This window comes from Parus major, chromosome 2 (assembly GCF_001522545.3).
Source record: "Parus major isolate Abel chromosome 2, Parus_major1.1, whole genome shotgun sequence".
NCBI lineage: Eukaryota > Metazoa > Chordata > Aves > Passeriformes > Paridae > Parus > Parus major.
The window spans coordinates 12688279-12701949 of NC_031769.1; the positions used below are offsets into that span (position 1 = coordinate 12688279).

At 46.4% G+C, this 13671-nt stretch overlaps 1 protein-coding gene and 1 long non-coding RNA gene across 2 annotated transcripts in view; one reads left to right on the top strand and one right to left on the bottom strand.

Annotated features, from left to right (window-relative positions):
* Positions 1-8073: 8073 nt before the first annotated feature.
* Positions 8074-10640, bottom strand: LOC117245610. Its single transcript, XR_004500471.1, has 2 exons — positions 9662-10640; positions 8074-9573 (listed from the first exon to the last, which is right to left on the bottom strand). It is a non-coding gene; the product is annotated as an uncharacterized LOC117245610 (long non-coding RNA).
* Positions 10641-12087: 1447 nt separating this feature from the next.
* FZD8 (frizzled class receptor 8) overlaps positions 12088-13671 on the top strand; it is a 3429-nt gene continuing 1845 nt past the window's right edge. Inside the window, exon 1 of the mRNA XM_019005716.2 lies at positions 12088-13670. Coding sequence (XP_018861261.1) covers positions 12720-13670 — 951 coding nt within the window. The 5' untranslated portion in view covers positions 12088-12719. The remainder of the gene's footprint in view (position 13671) is intronic.

Here is a 13671-nt window from a genome sequence, read left to right on the forward strand (position 1 = left end):
CTCCTGAATTTTTCCTTCAAGTATAGCTACAACGTTTTTCTTTTCTAATCAACAAGCCGTGCTGTGAGAGAAGTGCACTACAACAAGCACCTCCAGCACTCAGGCTGTGGCTATAAACAGCTTCATGTCATCACAAGGTCTAACTGAGACTGTAAAACACTATGGAACCCTCCAGAGCACCCTCTTGTGAGATCTACATGCTGCAACGTTACTTCAGATTTATTTATTTTTTTTTGGAAAATGCTGCATTCAGATATGGTGTGACAGAGAGAGCTGAGGAAGTGCAGGAGTAATTTAATTCTGCAAATGTGCAATAAAAACCAGGTAAATAACCTCAGTGACACAGAGGAAGTCATCAGCATCCTATCTGCATTCTGGTCCGATCATAGGAAACCAAAAAACTACAGGAAGATATGACTTTTAGTGAGGTTACCCACGAGAAGCTGAGAGCTCACTGGGATGTGTTCATGACATTGAGGTCAGCAGAAGTCAAGGATCACAATTCTCCAAATACAAATTGCTGAGCAGGAGCCCAAGCCAGCAGTTAAACATTGCAGAATCAGGCACTGAAATTAATGAGTTAAAGATTAATTCACTCACAGACTGTGTGTACATGGTCACCTCATGGGGCCATCACCAGCAAGACAAGAGATCTTCTTAGAAGAACTGGCTCTACCAGAGGCTAATTAACAGATATGCCGACTGTAAATAAAAGCAGGAGGTGGTAAACAGAAAAGAATAGAAAGTTTGATGGGGCTCCCAACAGATGCTGTGTGTCAATAAACGTCAGTTGAAACTTAGATGCTGCTTTTGTGCTCTCTTAAGGAAATCATTATAATCACATTATTCTGTAACACAGTCTAGCCTAATCTCCATGCCTCATACTAGAGAGGATATTTTTGATCAACAAGACATTTGTTAATTACAAAACCAAGCATCTTGAAGCTATTTTGTTTTACATGCAGAATGAAGCAGCTTATTTAAAAGTGAAAATTATTACATTCACATTTACTACCCATAAAACTAACAATACCCATAAAGCTAACAACTATTTCTTATATCCCAGACCAGATTAGTGACTCTTGTAAAAATATTGTTTGCTTCAAAAATGCAACAGTTAGATAGCACAAACATATCTACAAAACAGACAAGAGACTGATACATACAATGACAATTGGGCTTTTTAAGCACAGAAACAGATACTTCAGTTTATCCTCATAATTTCCTAAATCTGCAGATGTATGCCTTAACTCTGTGTTTTGACATTAGATTCTTTATATATATTTCACCACAGCATTTGCCTTCACTGTCTATTTCACAAATTTTCTGCCAATAAAGGACTCTCCATAAAGAAAACAGTTTTAATAGTACTGAGCACCTTAATAATGGTAATATTCATTGTCCATTCTCTGCCCCACACCCCCAAAAATTAGCTCCCACTACAAACCAGATTTTTTGTTTCCCAATCTTCTCTCCCATTTAACAACCAGATTTGACAAACCTTTACTCAAGCAAACAGACATTTTAAAGTAACCAGCATCACTGACAGGAGGACAGACTATTTTGCATGAGAAAGTTTACAGGATGTAATCTTCTCTTTTCCTTGAAGTTAAAGTAATTACTACCTAGTACTGAAATGAAAGAAATTTAATAGTGTCAGTCCAATTACTTGTGAATACATGTTTATTTTGCACCCAATTACTCCCCTCAATTCTTCCAATTTCAAGAGTGGACAGATTTGGTAACTCTATTTGCTTCTCAGTTCTTGACATTATCATAAAAATTCTGATTAAGGCATACAAATTATGTGAGAGAAGTTGCACTATTCTGCCATTCTTGACACACTTTAGAGGCAGGATTACGACATCTTCTTTCACTTCACTAAATTTCCAAATTAATTTTAATAGAATTTACATATTTTTACTGCTTTTATGGGAAAATGATGTTTTTATTTTTTTTTTACTTTTTCCAACTCATGATTTCTAATGTACTAAAATTTCCTCATTGTACAATGAATATTTGAAGTCATGCTAATTGACTGTGGAGCTTCAGATAGTATTTAGATTCCACTCATGAGCAGTTGGCAGCATATGAGCTCACTCTTGTGTTTCAATATTGTGCTTTCCATTCTCTGTTGTCCTGCCACACTTTGGGTTGATGAACGTATTTCTCAACAATACTCAAACTATTTTTTTTTAAATGTTGCCTGGCTATTCTACTTTCTCACTAATATTTATTTTAAATAGTTCTAAAAGGGAAGTTTTAGTACTAACAATGTACTATAATAAAATTTTGCTGACAGAAATCTGAATAAAAAGTGTCTGCCATGTCAGGAAAAGAAATAAAAAAGACCCCACCTATTTTGGTCAATATAACACCCAGGTAAATTTAAGCACACAGGCGTAAAACTAAATATATCTACTTTCAGGAAATCATAAAAATTCCAAAGCATTTAATAAAAATATAGAAAATAAAAACCTCTGCTGTTTTACTAAGAGTATGTTCCTTTACAGATTTGATCATTAATGCCTGTGAAGACTTAAACAGCATAGCATTACTTAGTAGTCATGAACTAAGTTAAACTACCATGAGAACAAACTTAAGAATATCTGGAAAGACATTTCTATAAAGCTGCTATGATAGCAAACAAGCAATAAAGAATAACAATCAACTTTTGCTTAGGAAATGCCACATGTTGCCAGTCGGTGGTAGCTTCTGGCTACAAACTGCAGTCTGACACTGAGCAAATGACAGAACATAACACGTACTGAAACTAATGCAGATCATACTAACAATTTTCCTCCCCAATTTTTAATATTTGCTTTGTTTTCTCTTCTTATCATAATACAAGGTCCAGTGAATTTTGCAAGAGTCTCACACTAATGTTCTACCCACCAACTTTGGAAGAACACACAAAAAGGTTCATAGTTGTATTTAAGACACAGCTGGTGCAAATTCTTACTACTATAAAAAGCAACAAAGGAGAAATGGAAGCTGCAAAACCTACTTAAAAAAAAAATCAACAGAATGCTTGAGACTCCAGAATCACAATCTATTCAGAAAAAATTTTCTATTCCTATGCTCATATATTTAGTGATTCACTTCCACTTTTCTCAGTGAAAAAAAATAATTTTTGATAAATTTTGCTGAGTTCTAGATGACCAAAACCCACAGTTACTCATTTGTCAGCGTACTTCTCCTCATCCAAGGATGACTATTACAATTCAAATCAAAGGTCCATTTAGTTCAGTATCCTGCTTCCAAAAGCAGTCAGTCATAAGTCAGAGTGAAGAGAGCATGAGCAAAGAAATCAAATACACTATTTTCCCAGAATAACTCTCTAGCATTTCAACTATACTCCACTCAAGAATTCCTGAGATTAATGTAATTTATCTATTTATCTTGTCCAATGAACCCTCTCTTTCACTTCTCCAGTTATCCCTTCAACTTATGTAAACTTTTGTATCCTGCCAAAGCAAGGCTACCGTGGGTGAAGAACTAGGAACTGTATTGTAGTGCCCCTGTTTTGTGCACAGTCAGTACACAGTACTCACATTTTCTTACTAAAACACAGACAAAATAGAACTTTAAAAAAGCAAGATTGAAAGAAACCCTTGAAAGAAACTGAGTTTGCATATACCCAAGTGAGTGGAGTCCAGTGGGAATTGCATTCTGGACACAGTAAAATGCTGCAATGGCAAGAGTTATAACAAGGTTGAATATAGCTTGAAAAGCAAGCAGATGTCATAAGTGAAAAAACAGACACCCTAACAAAAGCAGCCAAAAAACTCTGTAAGCCTCCCTCAGTCCAACAACCAAATTCTGATCCAAAGAGGTTAAATATAGGGCTGCTTGAAAATTTTCCACTGCATCTATTTTTGATGGGAAATGAGGCTTTCAGCTAAACACTTTCTGGTTGGATTGTTTGGGGGTTTTTGGCATGTCTAAATATGTGCTTCTGCAAGTATACTTTTCTTACCAAAAAGCCAAACTTATCAACAAAAATATTTTGATTGAAAACATAGTATGTTATTAAGAAATGCTAGTGTAGCATTTCATTGTATCTCTAGCTTACCTGCTTTATGTGGCAGATCTCTATCAACCAGACTTACCATTTAAATGAGAATTCTGATGACTGATCACTTTGAGGGATTCCCCATTTCCAGCATTCCCTTCAAAGAGGAAAGATCATGGCAAAATGTCAAATGTGGAAGGCAGCCTCAGCCTGGCAGAGCAGGGCCAGCAGGCATTCAAGTCATAATGTCAGAGAAGGACTACAGTAACATTTTTCAAACTCAGAAGTTTTAGTTTTCAGACAAAGTCTTCCAGTCCTCTGAATTCTGTCAAAGCATGTTGTGTTTCCTGGAAAATTAAGACAAAAAAGAAACAAAACAAGTTTTGTATTTTTTTATTGAAAGTTCATGCAGGAACTTCCATGGGTCATGAAAGGTCTTTCTTACTCATTAACCTGCAGATTCAAACCTAGACCCATCCACCCACAAATCAGAAAAAAGTTAAACAGCAATAAAATGTTTCAAGTTTTCCATCACATTTCTGTTAGCAGGACTGTTCAAAAGCCAAAGAGCTAAACCCAAATAAAAACAGACTTCAATGGATGTGATTACTTAATGTATGAGCCCTAAGTTATAAAAGACCAACCAGCATACTTTACAAAAGCAAAGGATGAAGGTAAGATTCATACAATGGCTACACTTACTAAGAAGTCTGTAATACAAAAATATGTATAGCAAAATTAGTAAAGTGGCAAGAAAATAAGATACTCCAGTTGTTATTCCCTTTCAGGGTTCTCTATTTCAGTGAGTACACCAGAAGGAATAAATCCATTAAGATTAATACAATAAAAAGTATCAGCTATCCATACATAGCTATTATCATCCCTTTTCTTGGAACACCACAATCCTCTGGAAGAACTGAAAGCTTTCCATCCAAAACTAGGCCCAGACCAGACCAAGACAGAGAAACACTCAACTAATACTACCAGGAAAAATGATACAACTAAATTTCCAGTATTTCTCTCCCCTTGTGGCTGTTTCCTGACATACAATCACAACCCCTTACCCCAACGGCAAAATAAATGTATAAAGAAAATAAATAAAAGACAAGAAAACAATCAAGACTGCACCTTTTGTAACACTGCTGTGAACCTACAAGAGACAGCTGCAGAAATTCTCATGCCAGTGGGGTACCTCTTTCTTTCCCCTCACCATGCACAGAGAGGACTATTCCTGCCACCATTATGCCTACTAAGAATCAAGAAAATTCAAAGGAACTGGCAAAGAAATTTCCATATTTTAGAACTCAGTGAGTAGAAGGAAAGGAAGGACATTTTGCTATTACAGTGAAATTCCTTTCAACACCTTGCTTTTTAATCGCACCATTCTTTTACTAAAATAAAAATAGAGGAAGGTTTTCAGCAGTTTCTGCTGAGACCAGGCACCTGAGAGCTCCCTATAAGCAGTTCCAAACACTGCCTAATGCTGATTCCCTACAAAGTGTTAATATCTTTGACTGTCTAATGTTATAAACTGAAAAGTGCTAACACAATTTGTCATTCTCAAGGCAAATTTATTCATCAAAATTAGTACAAGCCCAAGCATGCTGTCCTTACTCATATTTGGAATAACCAACCACTGTTGTCCCAGCAAAATTGGTACAGTGAAGGATTAGTCAGCGTCTAACTCTAGAGATAAAAAAATTGTTTAGAATAAATTAAATACAAAGAATAAATATTAAAAATCAATGATGAAAGATACATCTGTTATTTCAATTTTATCTCCTGGGCACTAAGTAATTTCAGTAAGAATTTTTCAGTGTGATTTTTATCATTCAATATTTTAAAAATTACTACTGGGCATCCATCAAAAGTTAGGATTGGAAACAGTGAAACTTAAAAAACGTCTACTTCAAACATATGCAAAACATTATTCCCTTAACTCATAGTTTCACTAACCTCCAAGGTGCAAAAAATAGCATCAAAATTTATGACCAACTTCATATTGTTCAAGGATTTAATTACACGTTTGTCTTCAAATCAGTTATACAATTTGCTTTCTTATATCCAGATTTTAGCCTTATCCATGCCTTTCAACACAAAGTGTATTTTTTTATTCACTTCACTTCTTACTCATAACCACATCACCTCTTTAGTTTCTCATTTAATTTACAGTATATGAGAGGGCATATGTGCAAGCCAATGTCTCCATGTAGCTTATGCAGAAGTTTTTAGCTCAAAGTGGACTACACTGCTTAATTTTGTCTCTGCATCAGCCTTCTTCCACCAGGAACTGGCACAGAGCTACACACAGGATTCCCTGCCAGGAGTCCCACAGCTGCATGAGTGTGGCAACTGAGCCATCCCAACTCTGACTTCCCCTACATGAGACAACCCTGCACTCCCCACCTCGTCTGCTGTGCCTCTTTCCTTCGCCCTGTCAGTCGAACAAAAGGGTCTCTATCTATCACAATTACCAACACTCAGAGTATGCCCCCAAATGTGGATTAAGTAACAAAGTCAAGGAGGTCAAGTTAATGGATAAAGTCCCCTTAATTCCCCCAGAAGCTATGACATCAAAGTCCACATACCTGCATGTCATACCATCTTAAGGCCAGGTGGGAGTTTTAATTTGGAAGCTGCCCATCCCAGATGGCCACACCCCAGACAGGTAGGGCAGGGGGCCATGCAACATGTTTACCAGAAGCTTTGCAGAGGTTTATACCCAAGTTGTTAAAACCGAGGTCTCCAAAACTGAAAACTGACCAAATGAACTTCCCAACCCATGCTGGCAGTAGTGATGGTGAATGTGCCTTCCAAGTATATATGAGCATTAATTACATTTTGACAGAGCATGGAGACAGAATCACAAACATGACTGCAGGAGTCACTGGTATGCCAGAGGCCTGGACATGCTTCCTTTTTGAGAAGAAAGTGGTGCATGTTTATACTCTCCTATTAACCCCCAGAGACCAAGGAGAGATCCTTGCCAACCTGAATCCACATAACCTTCCTGAGATTCAGGAGTACATTTACATACTAATGTTCTAGCAGTGGCCCAAAAGTAAATTCATGGTTACCTTGGTGATCAGAGGAAGACAACACTACTCACTATGTCCATACATACCTTATATACATTATGATTAACAATTTAACTGCATAAAGTTTGTGTTACTCTCCAAATAGGGTGACAATGGATCGATGGACTACTTAATTCAGCACAATTTGCTTTCAAGTCACATGATTTATTGTGTGTGTGAAACATCACACCATGAGGTATTACAATCTGTAGCACAAGTGCATTAGAAATGCAGCTTGCTAAATAATGGTGGGAGGAAAAAAAATAATATTATGAAAAAAGTCCTCAAGAACACATTTTCCTTTACAGTCTTTATAATCTGTATTTTCTTGCATTCCCTCCTCCTGCATTGCTTCAGTAATGAGAAATGAAGCAATATACAATTACACTGAGAGAGCAAATATTTTGCAGCCCAATCACCAACTGCACAGTGTGAGAAAACAGGACTAAAGCCCTTCAATAAGAGCTCATCTTATATTGCTCCCATGCTAAACTGGTGTTCCCACCAGCTCCTTATGCTCACTCTGCTGCTCATACTCCTTCTCTAACGAAGCCCATGCACTCAACACAGCCTCAGGAAGAAATCCAACCATGGTCTGCTTCTGTTCAGCAGAAAATCCTCCAGCTACATTCAGGGTCACAACCTGCAGTTCACCATTGAAGCAATCCTCAGCCCACAGCACTGATAATCACTTTGTCATCATCCTTTATGGCAAAAGGACAGCAAAGAACACTTCCAGAAGTTTCTCCTCCCCCTCTGTCACCTGCTCTTCACTCCAGGAGTAGCTATTGCAGCACATTGTATTCAAGCTATTTTCTTGTTGCCTGAAGTCTCTCTCTTATCTCACTGAACAACAGTAGCATCATGGTACTGTGCCCAACCCCAATCAGATCTGACATGCCTGAAAAAATGTAAGCAGAACATTGTTCTTGCCTACAAAAAGTTCTCATGAATCACAATAAAGTACAGGCTGACTCAGAAGATGTTTGAATGCCATTTATTTATTTATTTTTGTAAAAGGAAAAATAGCAAAGATAGATATGCACACTGTATTCTCCTATCCCTATTTTTCTTTAAGTTTCACAGCACTGGATTTTTTTTTCATAATTTGTGCTTTTAAGACTTGCAGAAGTACAAATCAGTCAGTTCCTCCCCATACTTGGATGTCCCATCCTGTAGCTCAGTTCTAGACCACGTGGCATATGAGAGAAAAGGATAGACTGGAAAAAAAAAATAAAAATAAAACCAACAAACCAGTTTCTTTTACTTTTAATTGGAACATTTTAGGGTAAAGCTGAACACAGCAAAGTACAACAACTTTACCTTCCTGTGTTTACTAAATGGCCTCTAAAAATACTATTTCTTTTTGCTCCTATTTATCCTGTCCTCAAAAAGATCCACAGTTTCTAGTTTCATGGTGTTGTTCAATGTATTGTCCATGCAAAATCCCCTATGTCTTGCAGCTAACCAGCACAGTCTCTGCACAAAGCTCTGTGGCCTGTGATAGGAAGGAGATCAGCCTAGCCAGCCCTTCTGGGTTTAATCCATGAAATTACTGCCTTCAGTCAAGGCTTCATTCTAACAAGATTATTTGAACAATTTCCATGGACCAAGTTCTTCTTTTCAAATATTTTTATAAAAGCACCATTCAGTGACCTATCCAATGCAGTCAATGCCACACTAAAATTTACTGGAGAACACTTAGTGGGAATTAAAAAGCAATTTTTTTCAATCTTATAAACTAAGAATCTCTATTTTTACATAAACACAATAGCATGTTAAATCCAAGATTTCATGTGGCATTTTTATTTCCAGTTTAAAAAAAAAAAAAAACAAAAAAAAAAAAACAAAAAAAACCCCCACACAACCAAACTTACTTATTTTGAACTAAAATGCCCTGCAGTGTCCATTACCTGATTTGGTGGGATCCATATAATCCCAAATGCAAAGCCTCAGATGAACAGAAAAATTAAGCTTATGTTAGAGGGGCCAGTGCCAAACCTAATTGCTTGAATAAAAGAGGCGTGAGTATCTGTGGCAACAAAGATCTGTAGTGACAAAGAAGTGACAAAGACTAGTCACAAAGTGACTAGATTTGACAACAAGTCAAATCTGTAACTTTTTACAAAGTTATAATATCTGTAACATCCTTTCCAGCTTTATATTTCTGCATGATTTGATGACTGGACATCTGTTTTGAAATCCCAGGGAAAAAAAAGTGCTCTAAAGTATTCTGCATTGCTATAGCAAAGTTCAGCTTTTCAGAGAAAGCAGCTGCTAAATTTTCTGGAATAAACACACAAACCATTTTAAAGACTTGACCCTTGATTCCTTCATCACAGGACTTCTAGGGACTTCAGGGAAGTCTCCAAGTATAACGAACACACAATGGGCTCTGATTCCACAGTCTTGAGCAAATCAGGCTGCTTTTCAGTCACATAAAGCAAAGCAGCCTCCTCACAGCTGTGCTGTTTTATATACCTGAAAAACAATTTTTAAAATTATCATGGTCTTACTGGGGAATTTGGATATGCAGTCATTACTAAATTGCCATAAAGTTCCATATTACCAATTCTGTCATTACTGAACAGCTTCAAGACACACAGTATCTTTGTGCTGCATCTCTTTTTCTCGCTGTAAGAAAACAAGAGCATATGAATGACAGCAAAAAATGAAGCAAAATGTACTGTTGAGAAACTTGGTATTCTCTTATTTCTAGGAGAGTTATAGTGTAACTCTAAACTGCAGCATTCAGCATGTCTCCTGAGCTTCCTCGCTGAAATATAGCAATGGAAATTTTACAGCATCTGTGTTGCTTTTGGAAGCCATCACCTCACATCTGCTGTCTCTGTAGTGTAGAGTTTAAGTTCAGCATAAAAAGGTACTTTGTAACAGGCAAGAGGAATCCTGACAGAGCGGTAATTTACAGACTCGCCCGCTTCCCCTGACTAGACGCACTCACTTTTACATTCTGTAGAAATTTTTATATCAGGTGCGCTTCAAGCAGCCACCAGCGAAAGAATTACATCTTAAAATGGAGCACCGCATCCAGGACTGGAGACTTTTTAAACCTCTATCAGTCACTGAGTCCCGTGCCAGACATTTTCTTCACCGGGCATTGTTCGATGTCGTAACACCTTTCACAATGGTGTTAACTAAATTAGCGCTAAAATAACTACCTGCCACTTTCGGAAAAGTTCTGATTTTGGTCAGAAACAGCCCCGCGCGTGTAACAGCGGGACCGGCTGCACAGTCCGAGCACGCGGAGGAGCGCGGCCACGGCCTCCGAGAGCTTCCCGGTCCCCGCGACCCGGGGTCGGGAGCGGCGCTCGGTCAATTGCAAATCAATTGTGATTACACAGCGGGCGAGTTTATCGCCCCATCATCGCCCATTTCCTCCTGACGGGGTAATCCACGCGTTCGCTCACACGGCGACAGACCCGGCGACAGGAGGCTGTTGGCTCAGCCAACAACCCGGGGATTGTTCCTTGTTTGGCCTCACGCGTTCCATTTCCTCCTCGGGCGCCCCGCACCGCCCCCCGGGGAGGGTTCGCTCCCCCCCCCGCCCGGCTCCGCTTCTCTCCGTGTGACTCCCCGCGAATCACACGATTCCCGCCGCCGGCAGACGGGCCCCGCCGCGTTCCCGCGGTTCCAGTCATTAGGGCCGCAGCGGGAGCGCCAGGCGCAGCAGCGCCTCGATTAACAAACAAACGCCCCGTCCCGGGAGCGCGACAACCCCCCGGGACGGCCCCGCCGCGCTCGGAGCCCGCGCCCGCCGCCGCCGCTCCCCTTAAGGTGGTCTGGCTACGGCGGGGCCGCCGGAACTCCCGCCCGCCCCCTCCCCGCCGCAGGCGGAGAAAAGCGGCGATTCCTCTGGCGGCCGCCCCGCGGAACACCCCCCGGGAGTGGAGGGCGGGGGGGCTCCGCGGGGCGGCGGCGGCCGAGCGGGCACCCGGCCGCAGATGGCTCGTCTGCCGGCCCGGGCGGGACTCGCCGCTCTGGGCGGCTGCAGGCGGCTCCTGGGCGAGTCACCGCTGCGGCGCCGGGCCGGCGCGGGCGCTCGGGAGCCGCGGCCGTGCCAGGACCGACCTCCCGGCGCTGCCCCGGGGCTGCGGATCAGCGGCCGGCGGCCGCCGCCGTGCGGGCGGGGTGCGCCCAGCACTACCCGCGGAGGTACGCCCGAGTCCTCCCCCGGCTGGGAACCGAGCATCCACCTGCAGGGCCGCGGGGCTGCTCCCCGCCGTCCCACCGGGACCTCCCGGCGCCGGCCGGGTGCACACGCGGCACCGCCGGAGCACGCCCCGGCGAGCGCCGTGACCCGCGGCTGTCCGCGCCTCGGGGTTCCCCGCGTGTCCCTTCACACGCCCCGGCCCCGGGCAGAGCACCCAGCGCTGCGCTCGCACCGCGCGTTGTTCGCAGCTCCGCGCTGGGGCCGGGGCGGCGGGGCCGGCTGTCGGCTGCGGTGCTGCCGGGCACCCCGGCTTCGCCGCGCTCCCACGCCCGTCACCAACACGTGCAAAGGGCAGGACGGCGGGGATGGGGCAGCGCGCACACCGGCACGGGCGGTGAATCCCACAGGCAGCAACGAGGTGATAGGAAACCCCTTCCGAGACAGCCCCGAGTGCTACTTATACCGCTGCTACGGTGACTGCGACTTGGCCGGGAGCCCCTGCAGGGGGACAAAGGTTCCCTGCGCAGCCCGAGCCAGTGGCTGGCCGCCGCAGCCCGCGCACCGCGGTGCAGAACCGCGCGTCTCCGCACGGGAAGGGGCCGAACAAACACCGCCACGTCCCCGCAGCCGCCGCGACCCAGCGGCACCAGCCACAGTCCGGCGGCGGCTCCACCTTAAGGAGCCCCGGGAGCCGCCCCCCGCGTCCCGCCCGAGCGCGGCTGATAGGCGGACGAGGCGGCGGGGGCGGGGCCAGGCGGCGCTCGCTATAAATATTCATGAGAGCGCGGCGGCCGGAGCGCCGCTGCCGGGGCCGGAGAGCGAGAAGTTGGCGGAGGCGCTGCCGCGCTCGACCCGGGCTCAGGTGGCGCGATCGCGGCCGGGGGCGCCCGGCAGCCGGAGAGGGACCCAGCGCAGGGCGAGGGCCGGCCGGCTGGCGGTCAACCGCGGAGCCGTGCTCTCGGGCGGGCGCCAGAAGGAGCCGCTCCGGCCGCCCCACCTCCGGCCCCGCCGCTGCCCGCCTGTTCGGGGCGGTGGGAGCCCGGCACCGCCTGGTCCCCGGGACGCCTCAGCCTTCTTCACCGCGCCGCCCGGGGGCTGACGGCGAAACTTCTCTGCCGCCGCCGCCCCGTGCCCGGCCGGAGCAGCGGCGAGAGGAGCTGCGCCTCCCCCTGCCGAAACCGACCCCGCGGGGAGCGATGCGACGGCGGCTGAGGGGCCTCCCGTGAGCCCACCCCCATCCTCCGGCGCCGAGTGGGGGCTGCCCCTCACCGGGTGCCCGCGGACGACGGAGTCCGGCGGGGGCTGCGAGACCTCTCACCTGCGACCGGCACGGAGGGGGCCGCCCTCCGCCCCCCCGGGGTTAGCCGGGCCGGGGGGGTGCTGTGGCGCCGTGCACCCCGCGGCTGCTGAGCGGGACGGGAGAGGAGCCGGGGCCGCCGCCCGCGCGCCGCCGAGCATGGAGTGGAGTTACCTGTTGGAAATCACCTCGCTGCTCGCCGCCCTGTCCCTGCTGCAGCGCGCCGGCTGCGCCGCCGCCTCGGCCGCCGCCGCCGCGTCCTCCTCCTCCTCCTCGGCAAAGGAGCTGTCGTGCCAGGAGATCACCGTGCCCCTCTGCAAGGGCATCGGCTACAACTACACCTACATGCCAAACCAGTTCAACCACGACACGCAGGACGAGGCCGGGCTGGAGGTGCACCAGTTCTGGCCGCTGGTGGAGATCCAGTGCTCTAGCGACCTGCGCTTCTTCCTCTGCAGCATGTACACCCCCATCTGCCTGGAGGACTACAAGAAGCCGCTGCCGCCCTGCCGCAGCGTCTGCGAGCGGGCCAAGGCCGGCTGCGCCCCGCTCATGCGCCAGTACGGCTTCGCCTGGCCCGACAGGATGCGCTGCGACCGCCTCCCCGAGCAGGGCAGCCCGGACACGCTCTGCATGGACTACAACCGCACGGACCTCACCACGGCCGCGCCGCCGCCCGCCAAGCCCCCGCTCCGCGGCTCCAAGCCCGGCAGCCCCGCCAAGGCTCCCCCCGCCGCCGCCGCCCCTCCGGCCGAGGCCCCGCGCAAGCCGCGGCCGCCGCCGCCCTGCGAGCCGGGCTGCCAGTGCCGGGCGCCCATGGTGTCGGTGTCCAGCGAGCGACACCCGCTCTACAACCGCGTCAAGACGGGGCAGATCGCCAACTGCGCCCTGCCCTGCCACAACCCCTACTTCAGCCCCGACGAGCGCGCCTTCACCGCCTTCTGGATCGGGCTCTGGTCCGTGCTCTGCTTCCTCTCCACCTTCGCCACCGTCTCCACCTTCCTTATCGACATGGAGCGCTTCAAGTACCCCGAGCGCCCCATCATCTTCCTGGCCGCCTGCTACCTCTTCGTGTCCCTCGGCTACCTGGTGCGGCTGGTGGCGGGGCACG